The 18,601-nt window shown below is 31.7% G+C and overlaps 1 protein-coding gene across 1 annotated transcript; it reads left to right on the forward strand.

Moving 5' to 3' along the window:
* The first annotated feature begins 2,091 nt into the window (after window positions 1–2,091).
* Window positions 2,092–9,845, forward strand: LOC142615822 (beta-glucosidase 17-like). Its single transcript, XM_075788672.1, has 13 exons — window positions 2,092–2,334; window positions 2,523–2,592; window positions 4,962–5,020; window positions 5,138–5,213; window positions 5,408–5,485; window positions 5,567–5,654; window positions 5,744–5,996; window positions 6,370–6,479; window positions 7,687–7,904; window positions 8,316–8,347; window positions 8,464–8,566; window positions 8,656–8,764; window positions 9,442–9,845. Exons 1-13 carry the CDS (start codon window positions 2,203–2,205, stop codon window positions 9,650–9,652), a joined length of 1,539 nt encoding a protein of 512 aa, XP_075644787.1. The 5' UTR covers window positions 2,092–2,202; the 3' UTR covers window positions 9,653–9,845.
* Window positions 9,846–18,601: the final 8,756 nt, after the last annotated feature.

Raw genomic sequence — 18,601 nt, forward strand, 5'->3', positions numbered from 1 at the left:
CCGTACCGGTACCGGCCGTACCGACCGGTACATACCGTACCGGCCAGTGCACCGGTACCGGTACACTTTTATTTTGTACCGGAAAAAATACCGGCCGTACCGGCCGCGTACCGGCCAATTTCGGGCAATACCGGCCGGTACAGAAAAAAGTTTTTTTTTTTTTTTTTAGTTTTGTAATTTTTGAATTTTGTAAAGGCATAATGGTAACTTATTTACATTAACTTATTAGTATTATTTGTTTTCTTAGTATGCAATAAACAACTAAGCTTTCTATTTTTTATATTGTGTTTTTTTTTCCTTTTAATTTATACTAAAGTCTAAAACTATGAATAGTTTTTTCTGAATTGAGGTAATATTTGATGATAAACTTTTATATTTACTATAATATAAGTGAAATATTATATGCTTATAAACATGGTTCTAGAGATTTTGGTGTGTGTGTGTGTATATATAAAATAGCGGTAAACTCGAAACGGTACACCGGTATTGACCGGTATCCGAAATATATCGTACCGGTGGCCAAACCGGTACAGCCTCCGATACGGTATTGACTTCCTTGCTTTGTACATAAAGATGTGTTAATTCAGCTACAAAACCCTTGACAACCTCTTAATAATTTTTTATGAGCTAAACTTAATTTTATATATTAACTTAACATAAGGATTTTAGCCCATTTATGTGGACTAATTTTTGTCCCAATACGATGCTAATAGATTAGACAAACAGTTTCCAGCGATTTGTTAAGGTACCAAACTTTCGCCCTTTCAAATTTTAGTTTTGACCAAACAAAACACACCATCATAGGCATTATCAAAGGACCTTAAAGAAAAAAAATAATTTCAAAGCAATATGCTATTGTCTTTAGGAAAAAGTATATTATGTTTCCGATATATACAAAATTACACTCATAGTGGGGCAAAAACATTTATGGGAGGTTAGGATGATTATATTTTGCATCATATAGAGCAATCTGGTTTGCTTAGTTCAATTTGGCTTGTGAATTAATAAATTTTTGGGTTTATGACAATGAGTATTAATTGTGATTAGGCTAGCATTATATGTGGATTTTAGATTGAAAGTGAAGTTTATATTTAGCAAGTTCAAACGTCTTCCCCATACATTTTGTTTTCTACATATCATACACTCCAAGCTCACTTACAAAAGTTTCCCCAGTGAACCCAAAAAAAAGTGGGAAACACAATTCTCATCATTTTTCCCTGGGCTTTCCATGTGGTATTGAACCATAAGGGGAAAAGTTAAAAGATGCTATGGGGAAACTTTTATGCACCTAACATTCTTGCTACCTAATATTCTACGACTTCAACTATTCAACAATCGCTTGCAATTTTGTAAGGTGCTGGTTTTTTTTTTTTCTTGTGTGTGTGTGTGTGTTGTTTCATTTTGCAGCTAGGCGCTGTTGGTGAATATTTGTTTATTTCAAGCTCTAAATTCAAAGACGTTAATAAGTAAGCAAGAAATTCCAAAGTGATTGATAAGATAGCAATTCGAACTTTGAAATGAAATTCCAAAGTGGATACGGTAGACCAGGAATAAATAATGGGAAATTACTATTTCAAATTCTAATATACATTATGTTACACAATGTACATACTTTCACACCAAACGTTGACATTTTTTAAATAATACGCACACTTTACATATAATATAAAAGAGTGTGGACATTGTTAAATGTAAAATAATAATAACAAGAACAAAAATTCTACCTGCTAAATGGTGGGCAAATTTGGTCATAGTTTATTCAGCCATGTGATCCCGACGACCAAAACATTACTTCAATAAAGAACAAGATATGATTTTAAAAATCGGACCAGAGCAAAAATGTCTTTGCTTTCGGTTCTTGATTCAATTTGGTTTTTGATCAATTTTGGCTGATTTTGATCAGTTTTTTACCAATATTTACTGGTTTTGGGATTTTTATTAAATCGAGCTAGTGTCCAATTTCCAATTGAACCGGTCAGCCCGATCCGATCCAGTTTTTAAAACTATGAAACAAGAATGATAATTGATTTAATATTTTTGTTTTTTAAATTTACATATGGACTAAAAAACAAAAATCAAAATCACAGTTGGCTATGTGAGATTTGACTACCTGACAGTATTTGGTCCAGCACCTAATCCATTTGACTACCCTACAGTATATATAGGGAGTGGAAAAGAGTGCAGCGCAACCAAAAGTCATACATGGAAACTTATCATCATCATTTGTTCTTTTACCTTGTGGCCTTAGCCTATTTTTTTGCTTGCGTTGAAGGTCTCAACCGGAGTGATTTTCCGGCTGGTTTTGTGTTTGGAGCAGGGTCAAGCGCTTACCAGGTATGTATGCAGCAATAGTATTGTGCTAGCTCTATCATTTATACATATATGTCCTACATTGTGTGTGTGTCTATATATATATATATATATAGGATGAAAGGGCATAGCAAGATGGCAATGGTATAGTGTTACTCTTGCAAAAAAGTATGTTTCGCTGTTTGATTTTTTTTTTTTTTTTCCCTTTATAGGATGAAGGGGCAGCATACCAAGATGGGAAAGGGTCTAGCATATGGGATACTTTCACTACTATACATCCAGGTCTCTCTCTCTCTGCATCAATGTTTTCTCTGGTACATTAATTCTTTGCAAGTTTTCATTGCCCACATGATTTTAGCAGGCAAAAGTTGAAATGTATTTTCTAGTATAGGTAATATTGTGCTACTTGTTGAGATGTAGAAACAAAATTCTGTCAAAATTTAAAGGAACAGGAATATTGAATGCAAGTTAACATTTCTATTCTATCTCTCTCTGAAAGTGGGAGATACAGAGAGAGAAAATACAGTATCTTATATACGTAACGGTTACATACAACATTTCTCTCACATGAGACTGGATCTCACACTTGGGGAGTCTACCCCATATAAAATAGATGATACTATATGTCAATCTTGACATAAAATTTTGAAAAAAAAAAACATAGAGGGAGAGAGAGCCCAATGCAAGTTAACAATGGTGTGAGGTGAGTTGACCGTGGGAGAGTGCATGAGTGGTTTTTAAGTCTGTTTGGTTTAATGAGTTTTGAGTTATATAACTCAATTTTCATCACTCAAAACTCAAAAAGCGTGGGCCTCACAGAAATGTAAGTTGTTCGGTTTAGCTTTTTTAGTAGTGTTTCTATAACTCAAAACTCAAATTTTTGAGTTAGAGTCATGAAAACTAAGTTCAGCATTTAGAATGTTTCCAAAATTTGAGTTATGAGTTTTAAGGGGCTCCACCAATTTGTCAAAATTTTGAGTTGAGTAAAAAATGTTGCTGAGTTATGGAACCAAACAAAAAATAGAGATAGTTTTGAGTTATTTTAGAGACAGAGATATGGGATATGAGAAAAGAGAAATGAAAGAGGGACTTGGGAAAGAGACACAAATGAGATATAATTTTATATCCGGTGTATATTTAGAAGAGCGGTGCTGTAGACAGATTTATTTTTCACCGGATTTTTTTTTGTTCTCTCTTATATAGAACCTACTTCGGCCATCCTCCTACAACAACAACAACAAAAACAAAAACAAAAAAACAAAAAGGAGGAGAGAGTGTGAAATATTTGGTAATGTTTTGATTATTTTCCATGCCGATAGAAAAAAAAGAAAGACTTACTCCAACCTGTTTCTAAATTCTAATTATGTATACGTAGAAAAATTAGAAATTCCTATACAACTAAATTTCGAACCTTATCCATAAAAAAGTTTGGAACAATATGGTAGTACAATTGCCTCTTTTAGATCCTGAATACATGTCTTTAACGTTTACATTGTCTTTTTTCTAAATTAGGCCTATTATGGCTTAATGACTAATGAGTAAGAAACAACCAAATCCACCTAAGAGTATATGTGCACGTGAACCCATAAGTCAATGTACATCAATTATTGAATCCTTAGAATAATGCGACGTTGAACCTTTAACCATAAGTCAAAAAGATTATGCCAATTATTTGTTTACAAGATATGCTAGCTTTAAACAACCCTTAGCGTATTCTTATCAAACATGACAAGAACTATAGTATTTAACATCTCAAAACACTATTTTATTTATTTCAACACTTCACTTTATGATACACCTAATATTACAGGTTTTATTTTTTTACCACTTCATTAAAATATTATTTATTGTAATCAAGTGAGAGAGAGAAAGCAGTCGAGAGAGGCACAGGCGCACAGCACAAGAGAGAGTGAGAGAGAGAAAAAGAAGAAATAATAATAAAAAAAAACTCTAGCACCTTGCTACAGTAATGTGTCAAAGATGACACTCCACTGTAGCAAAGATGTCAAAAATTTTAAGAATAGCATGCTAGATGTGGATGATATTTTAAGGGGATGAGAGCTAAAATTAGGATTTAACATTTTTCACATCTTTGATGTAAATGCTCTTAGAAGAATGAAAATCCCCAATTGATTGAAACTACAAATCATAGATATTATTTGAATTACTATACACTACCATTATTTGAAGCACTTCTTTCAAACTATTTTGAAATTGAAAGACTCAATCAGATATACAAAATACAATATTGTAAATTATAAAAAGAGAAACAGAGAAACAGATACTCAATTTAAGTGAGTAAAACATTCCATACTTGATTTCATAAATATATGTAAGATATAACGGAAGGATGGCCATGTGTGGTCTAGCAGCCAATAATTAAAAATATAAATCGAAAAAAAAAAGTTATTTCTTATCAATTTCTAAATTCCAGGATTTCATATATTTGCTTGAATCCACAATTGTTCACTGATATTAAGCATACATAGTCCAACGGTTAATACATTTCATTTTTAAATATTTTTTAACTCCTTTAAGGGGGGGAGACTTTTTAATACTTTATTATAATACTAAGGTTTGATGTAATAAATGTCAAATTTTCTGCATATCTATCTTATGATGATTTCTGAGAAATCTTATGGTCATGGCAGAAAAAATTTTGGACCATAGTTCAGGGAATGTAGCTCAAGATTTTTATCATCGATTCAAGGTATGATTTACTTCACTTTATCTGGAGCATCTTACACAGTGCAAAAAAGGAATATCTTTAATCTTTTTTGGGGGGAGGGGAGGGTTAATTTGATAAGAAAACTTAGTTTTAATTCAGGAGGATATAGCTCTGATGAAAGAAATTGGCTTAGACTCCTTTAGATTCTCCATCTCTTGGTCCAGAGTACTTCCTAGTAAGTTCATCCTTCATAATTCCCATACCATTGTACCTAATATGGCAGTGATTAGTGTGACTATCTCATTCAATGTAAACCAAAAAAAAACACACACACACACAAAAACACAAAAAAAGGATAAGAATTCTTGCTATTTGTATTGTCACTGCCAATGATATTTATGATATAAATGAAGTTTATTTGGTCCATAGAGGGAAAACTTAGCGGAGGAGTGAACCAACAAGGTGTCAAATTCTACAATGAACTCATTAATAAGCTCCTATATAATGGTAAACCTTCATTACCCTTTCATCCCAAACACAATATCCTTTGGCAAGTTCCCATCATAATTTTTTCACAATAATGAGCAGGTATACAACCCTTGGTTACTTTATTCCATTGGGATACTCCACAAGCACTTGAAGATGAATACAATGGATTCTTGAGCACCAACATTGTGTAAGTTACATACAATCAACAACATTAATCAAAGGTACAATTGATCCTTATTCAATTAAAAAAATGATCCTTATCCTCCAATGAATTAGGAATGACTTTTACCACTATGCGGACTTCTGCTTCAAAGAATTTGGTGATAGAGTGAAGAATTGGACAACTTTTAATGAGCCAAATACGTTTAGCAGTGAAGGGTATGCAACCGGTAACACGGCACCTGGTCGATGCTCTAGCTATGTAGGAAATTGCACCTTTGGGAACTCAGGAACAGAGCCTTATGTGGTAGCTCATCACATCATTCTTTCTCATGCAACTGCTGTAAAATTGTATAGGGAGAACTATCAGGTTTGTGTTTAAATAATGATATTCAAAATCTTCTTAGATAGCCTTCCCAATCTATAATGGACAATGCTAAAACAGGGGGAAAAAGTTCACAACTTGTTGAGATGGCAAGTTGTGATTGGTGCATAATTTTTACACAGGTTTATCAGTTGTTGTCATTTTTATTGCATATCATCATATCATGCCACCTCAATAATTGTAAAATTTATTGTGTCACTAACTTTGTCACTAACTTATTTATCTATGATAGTTTAGTTATGCATAGATATACAGTGTACACACATATGCACGCGAAAAGTCTATGGGATTATAAAAATGTTTTACATATTTATTGTTACCTAGGATGGATATGATAGAGGGAATTTTAATTTTATAGGCTTCTCAAATGGGGGAGATTGGTATTACAGTATCAACCTATTGGATGGTGCCCAAGTACCAATCTAGCAGCAACGCTGCCTCTAGAGCTCTTGATTTTGCATTTGGATGGTAAGTACAATGACTACAATTTTCTGCTAGTGCTCTTTCCATTGAAGAAACACTTGTTGCCATGAAAGTAATTACCTACAGTAATTACCTAGTGCTCTTGAATATGTCCACATAGTTGCTGCAATTTAATTATGATGGCTACAATAGAAGTTACAACGATTATTAACGCATAAACCTAAAACCGTAAAACATAGAAAGTGTTCTCAATTGATAAAAATAACCCCCCACCCCCTCCAAAAGTAATTATGCAGGCACCAATTTCTTGATGGTCGACCAACTCTAATGCACTTGTGTCTTTAATTTCCTATGATCTTCTTGATTATCACTATTATTTTAACTAGAAAGTTACCCGTGCAATGCACGGAAATATTGTAATATTTTATAGAATGTGATTTTGGAGAATGTTGTATACTATATGTATTATAGCATAGTTGTTATAAAATTTTATTAGTAATGAGTTCATCAAAAAAATTAACAATTATAAATTGCATACACATATTCATTATAATTATTCAATTGAAATAATGAAAAAAAAAATCTTTGGAGAAAAATTATAGAATAAAATTTCTTATAGAATGTGTCTTTCTCTCTCCTTAATTCTAAAACAAAATACACATCTCAAACACCCATGGTGAATCATATCATTTACAAAACCCACAAATTTATAACATCCGACGTTGACATCAAAATCATAATTGCCATTGTCACTCAATATAAAACGCAAACCCTCCTTCCTTGGTTGTAGCCAACTCAAACGGGGTAGGAGTAGATAAAACAACAATGTTAGAGTTACGTAGATGTCGTCGAAAGATTGAAGGTGAATGACATCATTTTTTGTCTATGTGTATTTGCCATGAGATAGCATGAATGGCAATAGGTAGGTATATGTAAAGGGCTAGAAGTGCAAAAGGTGAAAAGAATGAATTAAAATGCAAAGTGTTTTGTGTGTATGTGTGAGAGATGAAATAATACAAAGAATATCTTTTTTTAATTAGAAAAGTCTTAAAACATTGAACCAAATAAAACTAAAAGTCAATAATTAATTTGTTCTTATCTCTGATGTGAGTTAAGATATTTCAATTCCTTTCATAGAGTGCGCCACATGGCAGAACCTCATACTCTCCCATATGAGGTCTCTGCTTTTATATATATATTGATTTGCATCAAATTCAACATCATTTATATTACTATTATTAATTTTCTATAGGTTTGTTAATCCAATTACATATGGTGACTACCCTGAGTCCATGCGAGCTTTGGTGGGTAATCGACTACCCAACTTCACTGAAGCACAATCCAAAATGGTAAAAGAGTCTCTGGATTTCCTTGGAGTAAATTACTACACTGCAAGATATGCAAATGATTCCGCGTCCTCTAGTAGCGTCAATCTAAGTTACTCAACAGATAGCCATGTAGATTTGACTAGTAGGTTTAAAAAATTACAACCTTCTAAGCGTAAAAATTTAGCTAATTCTATATTTGGTCCCCAAATTTTGACGTTTGTTTACAAATTCTCCTTGTTGTCTTTACCATCATCTGATAAATGGAAAATCTTGACGTACTAAATGGAATTCATGAAACTAATGTCACTTTGATGGCATAGAGCCTATAAGGTGACTTGAATTTATTTCATCACGTTACATTTTCTACTGATCAAATGAAGATACTGACCTTTTGAATTAATTTTGAAAGTATAGAAATTGTAGTAATTCGTTTTAAAGTATAAATACAACTTTGTAACAAAAGTCAAATGTTGAAGACCAAATATGTAATTTAACCTAAAATTATAAGATTTTAACGTACTTATATATTCACATAATTTGTTGTCACATGCAGCGGACAAAGATGGAATTCCTATTGGTGAACCGGTAATCTCTCTCTCTCTCTCTCTCAGCACACCTTCACATTGGCATGTTCTAATATAAAGAATGTGATTATACTCATTTTATTGATCAAATAAAGTCATAAATGATTACTTTTGTAGACTCCTTCTGGCTGGCTTTACATCTATCCAAAAGGAATTCAAGAACTTCTGCTATATGTAAAGAAAAATTTTAACAATCCACCTATAATAATTACAGAAAACGGTAAGACAATCTTGTATTCTCTTTACAAGTAGTGTACTTACAATTTTAATCATGTATAGGATGTAATCTTATGCATTTGTTCTTTTCAGGATTTAGTGATGTGAATAATAACTCGTTGCCAATTCAAGATGCTCTCAATGATAGCTTGAGGTTAAAATACCACCGAGTCCATCTATCAAGTCTCATAAAAGTTATCAAGTGAGTATTGATTCATGCATACATATAATATTGAACAAATACATGAATATTCTTCATGCAGTAACACTTGCTGTGAAGGCAAATGTATTGTGTAAGGAGATGATATCTAATGTTTTGAGTGTAATATTAATGTCGTACCACACTCATAACATGTGGGTCCCATACACACGTTGTGAATATGATGCTACATTCATCCAATATTTACTTCGCCCATTGGTAAGATCTTGACAATATTTAACAATAATAATACCTCAAGGAAGATTGAAAATGTAAATTGGCATCAAGGGATAAATTATATTTTCACATAAGAAATGTACAATTTTTATGCATATTTCCTTCGAGATGTGGATAAACATATAGCTATCTATTAGCAACCTGCTCTTCAAAACATTTTTTATTGTCCCACATGTGTGACTCCCCTTTTTTTTTTTTGGTAAAATGATATAGTGCTCAACAAGTTTGGAGAGAGCAATGTTCTTCTTCTTCTTCTTCTTCTTCTTCTTCTCTCTCTCTCTCTCTCTCTCTCTCTCTCTCTCTCTCAATAAAAAATTAAAACATAAGTTATGGTGAATATCTTAACTGGTTGTATTAGGCTAGTTTACAAAAATGGGATGTGAATGTTCTAGCATCTTTTAGTTCCAATGTCAAAGATATTAACATGTAAGGCTTCTTTGCAGGGCTGGAATCAACGTTAAAGGGTACTATGTCTGGTCATTTCTTGATGACTTTGAATGGGAATTTGGTTATACATATCGGCTTGGCATCAATTATGTAGATTACGAAAATGGGTTAACTAGATATATGAAAAACACTGCTTTATGGTTCAGGGATTTCCTTCAAAAGGAAAACGTCACTAAAGGGCCGCAATTGTTGTACTCTAATCAGTGATGAAATTTAAAGTGAGTACTATGTGTGCCGTAATTGTAATAAATATGAACTTGTACTCTTGTAGCTTCCATTTTTCATACCAAGCTAATAGTGATGGTCCTGTAGAAATGATGATCAAATAGCTTTGGTACATTGATAAATACCAAATGTTTGATCAGATTTTGTTTAGAAATTACTAGTAATTTTTAATGTGTGGAGTATTGAATCCTATTACTTTTGTATTTGACACAACAAAAAACAAAATTTAATGAAAAATGTTTTCTGCGATCAACAACAAAAGAAGTCAAAATATGTGTTTTCCACTTTTAGGTTGCGTATGGCAAAAATTATTTTTACTAACTTATTTTACTATTCAACTTATTTTTGTTACTATTCATGAGTTCTACTACAGTTTTTGATACTATTTATGAGTCTCACTATACTATTTCAGCTAACTTTTACATTTATCTACAATACTTTCAGTAAAAAATTTTCAATTTTAGCAAAATAAGTAGATCACAAACAGACCAAAAGTATAAAGTGTTTTTCATCATTCCCATATGCTCTCACTCCCTTCATTCCTTTATACCACTAACACCATCACTATTGCTCCACCACCATCACCACCATTGTCATCACTATTGTCTTTATTGCCACTGCCGCACCACCACCATACACCACCTTCATTATTGCCACTGCCATCACCACCACCAGCACTGCCACCACCACTAGACTTACATTAAATATTTATAGTTTTCACTGCAAGGAAAATGACATAAAATGTTTTCAAACTCACATAAATGTCCATATGCAATTTCAGTGTTTTTTTTTTTTTGTAGTATGTAAATTATTTTTTTTAGATTGATTACCTATTAACTTTTGGAGGGTAGCCATAGAGATAGAGTACGTGTTCCTATGATCAATAACACTAGCCAAAAAAAAAATGGTTTGCTTTTTCTGGACCTCTGAGGGGATTAACTTGATCCAAAATCCAAACTCTGGGCTTACTAAAATCAAGCAACAAAGCAACATTCTTAAACAAAGACTCGTCAAAGTATATATAATCAAAGCCCAAACTAATACCAATTCTACCAACTGAGCCGAAGGTCAAGAACTTCTCCAGCAAATTTGATTCCATGATCCACAAAGAATCTACAAGCCTGGCCCATGTATCATTTTGTTGCTCCTATTGAATATTCTTCATTATTTTTTTTTCTAAAAAAAAATATATTTAATGATGTATTTAACTCCAAAAAAAAACTATATAGTAAGTTTGAAGTTATTTTTTAATTTGTGATGTAATAGGATATGAAATTATTTTTTTGTCATTCAATTGAAGAGTTCTAAGAGATGTGTGAATAATTGGAAAAACAGCATGTTGTTTCTAGAAAAGTATTAGTAACATCAATCGGAGTCATTGGACAAACGAGTTTCTTATAACAGCCCCAAAAAAAATTATTTTTAACAACAATCCCAACCTCCATTGATTCTCTTTCTTTCTCAGATACAATACAAAGGATACCAACTTTTTAAGGTGAGGGTTGTCACTTAGATAATACATCAATGACAATGAAATGTTTTGTAGTTACATGCTGGATTTGCATAGAACAAGAAATGCTTTATGTATCTACAATAAAAGCCAAAATGCACACTGTCATTTCACCAACCAATCCTGAAGTATCTATAGTAGAAAAGCCCAAATGGACAGTAATCTATAAGAGAAGCACCAATATAATAGCCTCAAGCCTAGCCCATGTTTCAATTATCTCAATATCATCGTTTGATGCCAATTTTCAGGCACTCTAGTTAAAGAAATATGAAAAAAAAATTGTTAAAATAGCGAAATTTTTTATACCAATTTGTTGTGAGCATAGTTTATTATTGTGGGTTTATACATTTTAAAGATATTGTGAGCGTAAAGATGTTGTAGCCCAAGAGATACAAATATATTGAATGTCCATGTTAGTATGGGGCTAGCCTAAAGCTAGCTCCTACATATACTGAATGTTAGCGTGTTTCAAACAGTATTGCTTTATGTTGTTTGTTTTGCATTAATTAAGAGTGAGCTATCTTTAGTGTCTATAAGTTATGGGGCTTAGTATTGGATTTAGACTTGTCGATATCATATATGCGCAACTGACATAACCTATCACGTTACGTGTTAGCCTAGTGTTGCATAGTGACCCTTAGCCTTTTGGCCCCCGCTCCTCTCTCTTATTCACGTAATTCTATAATTTGTGAACTTTCTAAACTTTTTCTGGTTTGTTAAAGTTTTTCATTATGAAAATAAACCATCATGTCAAACCCTTTAAATATTGCTTCCACTTTCTTTCTATAATCTACGTCATTCTATTTTTGTTCCTTTTATTTTAACAATACAAAATAGGAATAAAAAATGTAATAAACAATCACATATATAGAAAACACAAAGATATAAGAAAATTATAAAGGTACACTCTCTTACAGTCTTATATGACCCAAACCCCAAACATACACAAAGAACTTTTTCTTACTATAACCAGCACTCTACAAGAATTCTTAATTCTCTACACCTAAAAGTACACGTGAACAAAGTTGTGTGTTACCTAAAATACTAAAATGCAAGGACGGATGCACATAACAAAACTGACTAGGGCCAGCCAACTATCAATATTAAAGAGAAATAAAGACTCATTAGCCAAATTTGGAACAAAATTGTGTGACTAGTTCAATTGTGTGACTAATTCAAGTCACATATACATCCAACACATTTAGTAACTTCTATTTTATGTCTTTGACCATTGCCTTCACCACCACCATTATAAAGGATTTACTATCTTATTTTCTTGACCCGTGATTGATTGGTAATTTGAAAACCTAAAGAATCAAAAAATTTGGTACATAGCTTTTAATAAAGCCAAAAAGAAAATGATGAAGTAGTTTTTTGGTGGTGTCTAGGATCTAGCACCACACAAACATTGGGTACGCCAAAAACAGTGCACCAATTATGTATCTTTGCAAAGATGAAGTTATTCCAAAATAGTAAAAGTTCTCACAAGCCAAACGAGAAGGGATAGTGATTGAAGAGAAGTAGATATAACAAGGGAACATAACATAAATGCACATGGGAGGGGGACAATACTCACATGAAAGAAGCATGGACCTTTCTTTGCATTGCTTCCTGAATTCAAAGCAATCTCTGTTTTCGGTTTCTTATATTATACTATCAATGCAAATCTATCATCATCTTATCCACTTTCAAATTATTTATCAAACAGTTTCTAACTACAAGACAAGTAGTGAAGAAAAAATGCTATAATTACTTCATATAATTTGGACCCCTCTTCCACACTTTTGTTTCCATGAAGCTCTTAATGAGTCGCCAAAATTGTCCTTGAATGGAAGGAAAAACTTGTTAGGTACAAAGGGGATCGAGTGGTCATTGCACAAGAAGTGGTGCCCTATATATGCATGAAAAAAGTGACAAACCAGTGACCCACTGCATGTTTTTCCTGCTAACTTATGACCACCACAATCATGTCCATCCCCATGATTGTTCTATAATCAACAAGCTCTTAAATTATGCATGAACTTGTGGATTATTTCTTGCCCAACAAAGAGGGTTCAGATAGGGTTTGGAATCTTTAAATAAGTTCACCTATTTTCTTACACCATCTTAAATTCCTAGGGATCTTCAAAAACTGAAAATCTTGACCAAAATATTTCTGATTTTTCACATGGTTTGAAGGTCCACTGATTGGAATATTTATGTTTAAAAATTATGAAGAGTAAAATGATAAAAATTCGACCGTTGTGATGAACATTATTTTTTTCAGTATCATGTGATGTTGGGAATGGGATCTTAGATCATGTTTCACTCTTTAATAATCCACCATCGGCTACAATAGTTATTTGTGTACAATTTACTTCCTTCATTTGTACTCTAGGTAATTAATGATATTAGATTTATAGTAAATTCAAATTCAAAATTATGATAGCTTAATCTAGAAGATTTTGGACCATTTGTGAACACTGAAATAATATCATATATGCCTAGAATGACAGCAACAACAACTGGTTATAATGGCAATTGATCATCTTCACTATATCCTATCGTTGTCATGCTTGGGACAAAGTTCCACGAACTTTAGTTGTTAATGTTATTATTGACCTTCACCAAAAATAAAAATATAAAATAAATAAATAAGAGAAGAAAAAAAGTGTCTTAAATCTGTTAATCCCATATCCCTCTTTTTTCTTTATATTAAGAAAAGAAAGCACATTTGTTGAACTCTCATTATTATGATTTAACAACTCAACTACTATATATGTGGTATCTTTTATGTTATGCATAAATCCATAGACTAACGACTATCTATAGAAACAAGCCCCTCTTAATTTTCTAGTGGAAATAAAAAAGAAAATAAACCCTAATTTAAAATCAACAAAGTCTATATCATATTTTTTTAGTGGTGTATGTGATTTGTTAGGAAAAAATCATATCAAGTTTAGGTACTAAAATGTCAACAAATGCATGGAAAGGTAATTAAAGCTGAACCTCAAGACAGAATAGTGTTAATATGCCATAGTGCTATGCAAAACTTTGACATCAATGATCAGACCTAATTAAGTGCATTTGTTTTAGAAGGGCTTTTGATCCTTGGAGTCTTGGACTGCACACACACACACACACACACACACACAGAGATAATTTCATTATGGGAAAAATTTAGTGCAAATCATTAAGCGTAGTGAATTAGTTTTTTCAATTAAATTTAAACACGTGAATGCATTAAACAAAATAATACAATATCTTTTCTATTAAAAAAATGAAGAAAAAAAAATAACAAACAAGCAAACAAACTCAAAGCAATTGTGTGTTTGAATATAATTGTTATTGAGAGCTACCCATCCTTGGTGGATGGGGGTGCCCTTTAACCCAAGGACAAGGGGCAAGCTGAGAAGGACTCTCCATATATACACGAGAGCCTCAAGACCCTATTGTCATTTGGGACAAACCAACAGCCACCTCCACCACCTAACAAGCTCCATCATATATTTAACTACTTTAATGCCCCAACTTGGTTACAAGCTTACGTTACTAAGCTCGGCCTTTGAATATAATTGAGGAACAAAATATACCAAGTTATCTAAGAAACTGTACATTTTGTCCATTTATTATTTCTAGCCAACCAACTAATCATAGCATCCTTGAATTTTATTAGATAGTTAGGATGGAAACAAAGATGGCAAAGATGTCCAGCTATCAAGAGCAGTACAACAACCCTCACCTAAGGTATGGATAATAACAAAGTTTGATAAGCTAAGCGCACCAGAAATGCTATCATAACCATTAACCACCTAATAATCTCTAAATTGACATTAATTGAAGTTGTTAAGGAATGATAATTAAAACTTGGATTGCCCCTTCCTCAATTCTTTGATTCAATTGGATGACATAGCAAAGTGGGAATATTTTGTGGCCACGGCCAACTCAAGAAATTCATCCTAGCTTTTTATGATGTGTCGGCTTTGAAATATTCAACTAATCCCAATCATATAGTATTGATAAAAATATTTTAAACCGTAACTAACAACCCCAACCCTTCCAAATCCAATATAAATAAATAAATATATATATAATAAAAATAAAAATAATAAAAAAAATATATTCATCAACTTTATCATACTTTTTGTCAAGTGCTTTATAACCGAATTGGCACTTCTCTGTGCACAAAATATTTAAGGGTCTAATATGGAGAAAAAAATTGGGCTGCAAGGTTAACATATATTGTAATTATCTCAAAAACAAAAAAAAATAAATAAACTTATCATATTTCTTCTTCTAAAAAAAACTTTATCATACTTTTTTTTTGTTTTCATAAATATTATTCAACCTAAATAATTATAACAAATTAACAATAATTCAATGCAAAAAAAAAAAAAAGCCAATGAAACTAAGGCACGAGGTGTTATGTGTCATCTTAATAAAAAATTTTGTCTTTTAAAGCAAATATTTTATAAAAAAAAATTATAGGTGGAGAAGCCTGGATAGATCATGCCACTTTAAGCAGGGTCATTAAGATTGTACTAGCCCTTAAAAATGTGACATGCAAGCACGTCAAGTTCTTGCCTATTGGTGGATTGTATATAGCATGATTAAGGGTAATACATTTTAATAATGCCATGATTATTGCGTGTTGATCATGTGTGTCATGAATGTATCTCTATCTTATATTTTATATTGTTTATGAGCACGTAAGCACACAGTAAATTTTTTAATTAAACGTGTAATAAGTTGTATTATTATTGAGAAATGCATATAAAAATAAAAAGGTAAAAACTGGGTGTACAAATTAGAATTGTTCTTCTTTTTTTTCTGAATTAAAAAAAAAAAAAAAAAGTTTTCGTTGTGGGTTCATCAACTCCACACCACCTAATGGCAATAGTAATATAATATATTCGTGAATCTTGCCAAGACTATTACTTGAACTGCTCTTCTCAAAATGTTAGAATAAGAACTTCTACCATCAAATCACACCTAATATGGTGCCAATTAGAATTGTTCTTCACAAAAGCATAAAGTTTTATTATATATTAAAAACCAGTGGTAGGTCTACATCAAGAAGATAAATGAATGTCTATTATAAAAATAACTCAGCACTGACTTTTAGACTGTTTTTTTTTTGTTTTTTTTTTTCTTGTATAAAATAAGGTATAAAATATAAAATGGCTAAAACTGGAGCTACATGAATTTGATGAGGATGTGTAGAAATATTGACCAAAAACTATAAGGGGTATAGTAATAGTAATATGTATTAAAAACAATGTGGCACCACCCTGTCAGACTGACATTCCAATACAAATGGTCGGGCTAATGATAAATGTGTGGGGAGAGAGTTCCCCTATAAAAACAAGCTCTGGCCCAATTCATTGGGTGAATTAATTTACTTCAATTATTTATGTATGTATATCGATTAGTACTACTTATCTTCTTTGATTTTTCCTTCTATGTGAGATTCATCATCCTATCCTTTGTCTGCTAATAATAGCAACAAAATGTTCCACAATCCAATTTTATATTTCAACGATTGTCATGTTCACAGGTGCTCTAAAACAATTGTTAATAAAGTGATTTTCCCAATCCTATGTCTGCTAAAACAATTTTATAGAAAATATTAAAAGTCATCTAAAAAATTAATTGTTTTTTTTCTCTTCTCATAAAATTAAAATTTCTAAAAATATTTTTATTATACTGATGCATTTAGAGCATTTGTTAACATTTCTTTTTCAACAATTCATCGCTCGTATGTTTGATTGTTTGCTCATAAAAAAAAAAGTTTGACAATTTAATTTTATATTTCAACAATATGATTTTCCCAGCTATCGATTTGTTTTTTCTAAATTGTTTTCTAGTTCGAATTCAATTCCACCCAAGTTAGTTTATAATTCAATACAAGATTTTTTTTCTTAAATTCCAAAATTCAGCCAAATGAGTACAATTTCAAAACAATATATAGAAACATCACCGAAGTATTACATTGGATGAGCCTTTGTTAATGATTATACTTCTTTGGTATTGATGTTCATACTTTTTTTTTACTTGAATATCAAGTAAGAGATAATGCTAGAATTTATGCGCTGTTTAGTTGTTTGTAATTATTATATCAAAAAAATATTTCTTTTGTTTGAATCTAATTCGTATCTATGCCAACTCGGCAAGACATTTTCATTAAGTGTGCTATATACGTGGATATTGCATCGCATTAACTAGCTTAATAAACCAATAAACGAATCATATTACGATTAAGAGTTTTTGACATAATTGTTAAATTGATCATGTTTGAATTGTTCCATGTAGTTGGATAACGCTATCCCAACACAACAAATTACATCGTATGGTCAATTGCTGAATTGAATAGTTACAATATGGTTTAAGAAGAGAGCTATTGAATTGAAAATACCATGATTGAATGAGAGTTAGCAATATCCACTTAATCTAAATAGCTTGTGAGACCACATAAGACACTAAAATATATGATTTTGCTACTAGATTATCATCATAAAACTATAATTATATCTTATATTGTTAATTTAAAGGATTCGATAATGAGTGTTAAAGTGCATTAGTTAAGGTTGAGTCTTTTTATTGCAATCAATCAATTTTTTGAGTTCTCACACAACATTAAGTTAAATGAGTATTTGTTTATTAGCTTTTACTTCTATTCAATAATTTGGGATTCGCTTAATTTCTCCTTAACTTGTGCAATCGAGCACCGTCAACATATTCTTAATAATTGAATTAGTATGTTTTGGTTAAGGATGCAACTTTTTGGATTAGATATAATTAACAAAAGAGAGTTAAGTAAAGTATAAACCCATATGATTCATGCATTGTGACAAAAAATATACATGTCATATCCCATCCATACGTAATCAAATTGTGGTTGGACCAAACTCTCCAACAAGAGGAATTGGAGTCAACAATCAATTTGGTTTTATGTACATTTGTGTGAATCTTGCAAACTTGGCTGTCCCTTTTATAATAAGTATTTATTAATAAAAGTGGGTTTTTTTATTTTTATAGATTTTAATAAGAGTGGGTTTGGTTTAAGCTTTGAATAATAGTATAATATATATTTTTATAGTAATAAACTTGAAGAATGTAAAAATGTAGGGGCCCATAGCAGCTGGAACCTGAGAGGACTTTGGAGTTTGGACAATGGACGGGACATGTACCAGACGCGGAGAGAATACCGTCCCCAAAACGCTACTTACTTCTTCATCATCACTTATCATGCGCATTTTTTATTTTTTTATTTAATTTTTTTTATTCTCCCACTATTAATTAGAAACACAAAAGCTAAAAATAAAAAATAAAAAGTCTCTAATGTCTTTGTCATGGATGAATCACATATTTATTAAATGAGAATGAAGTGTTGATTAATTGTAAATATATACCTTAAGAAAAGATATTTAAAAAATTTGTAT

The sequence above is a fragment of the Castanea sativa genome, chromosome 11, assembly GCF_040712315.1.
Source record: "Castanea sativa cultivar Marrone di Chiusa Pesio chromosome 11, ASM4071231v1".
Lineage (NCBI taxonomy): Eukaryota > Viridiplantae > Streptophyta > Magnoliopsida > Fagales > Fagaceae > Castanea > Castanea sativa.

Coding starts and splice junctions, on each gene's coding strand:
- LOC142615822 (XM_075788672.1), top strand. CDS start 2,203: ATGGAAACTTATCATCATCATTTGTTCTTTTACCTTGTGGCCTTAGCC. Junction 5,997..6,369: donor TGTATAGGGAGAACTATCAG/GTTTGTGTTTAA, acceptor TTAATTTTATAG/GCTTCTCAAATGGGGGAGAT. Junction 7,905..8,315: donor TAGCCATGTAGATTTGACTA/GTAGGTTTAAAA, acceptor TGTCACATGCAG/CGGACAAAGATGGAATTCCT.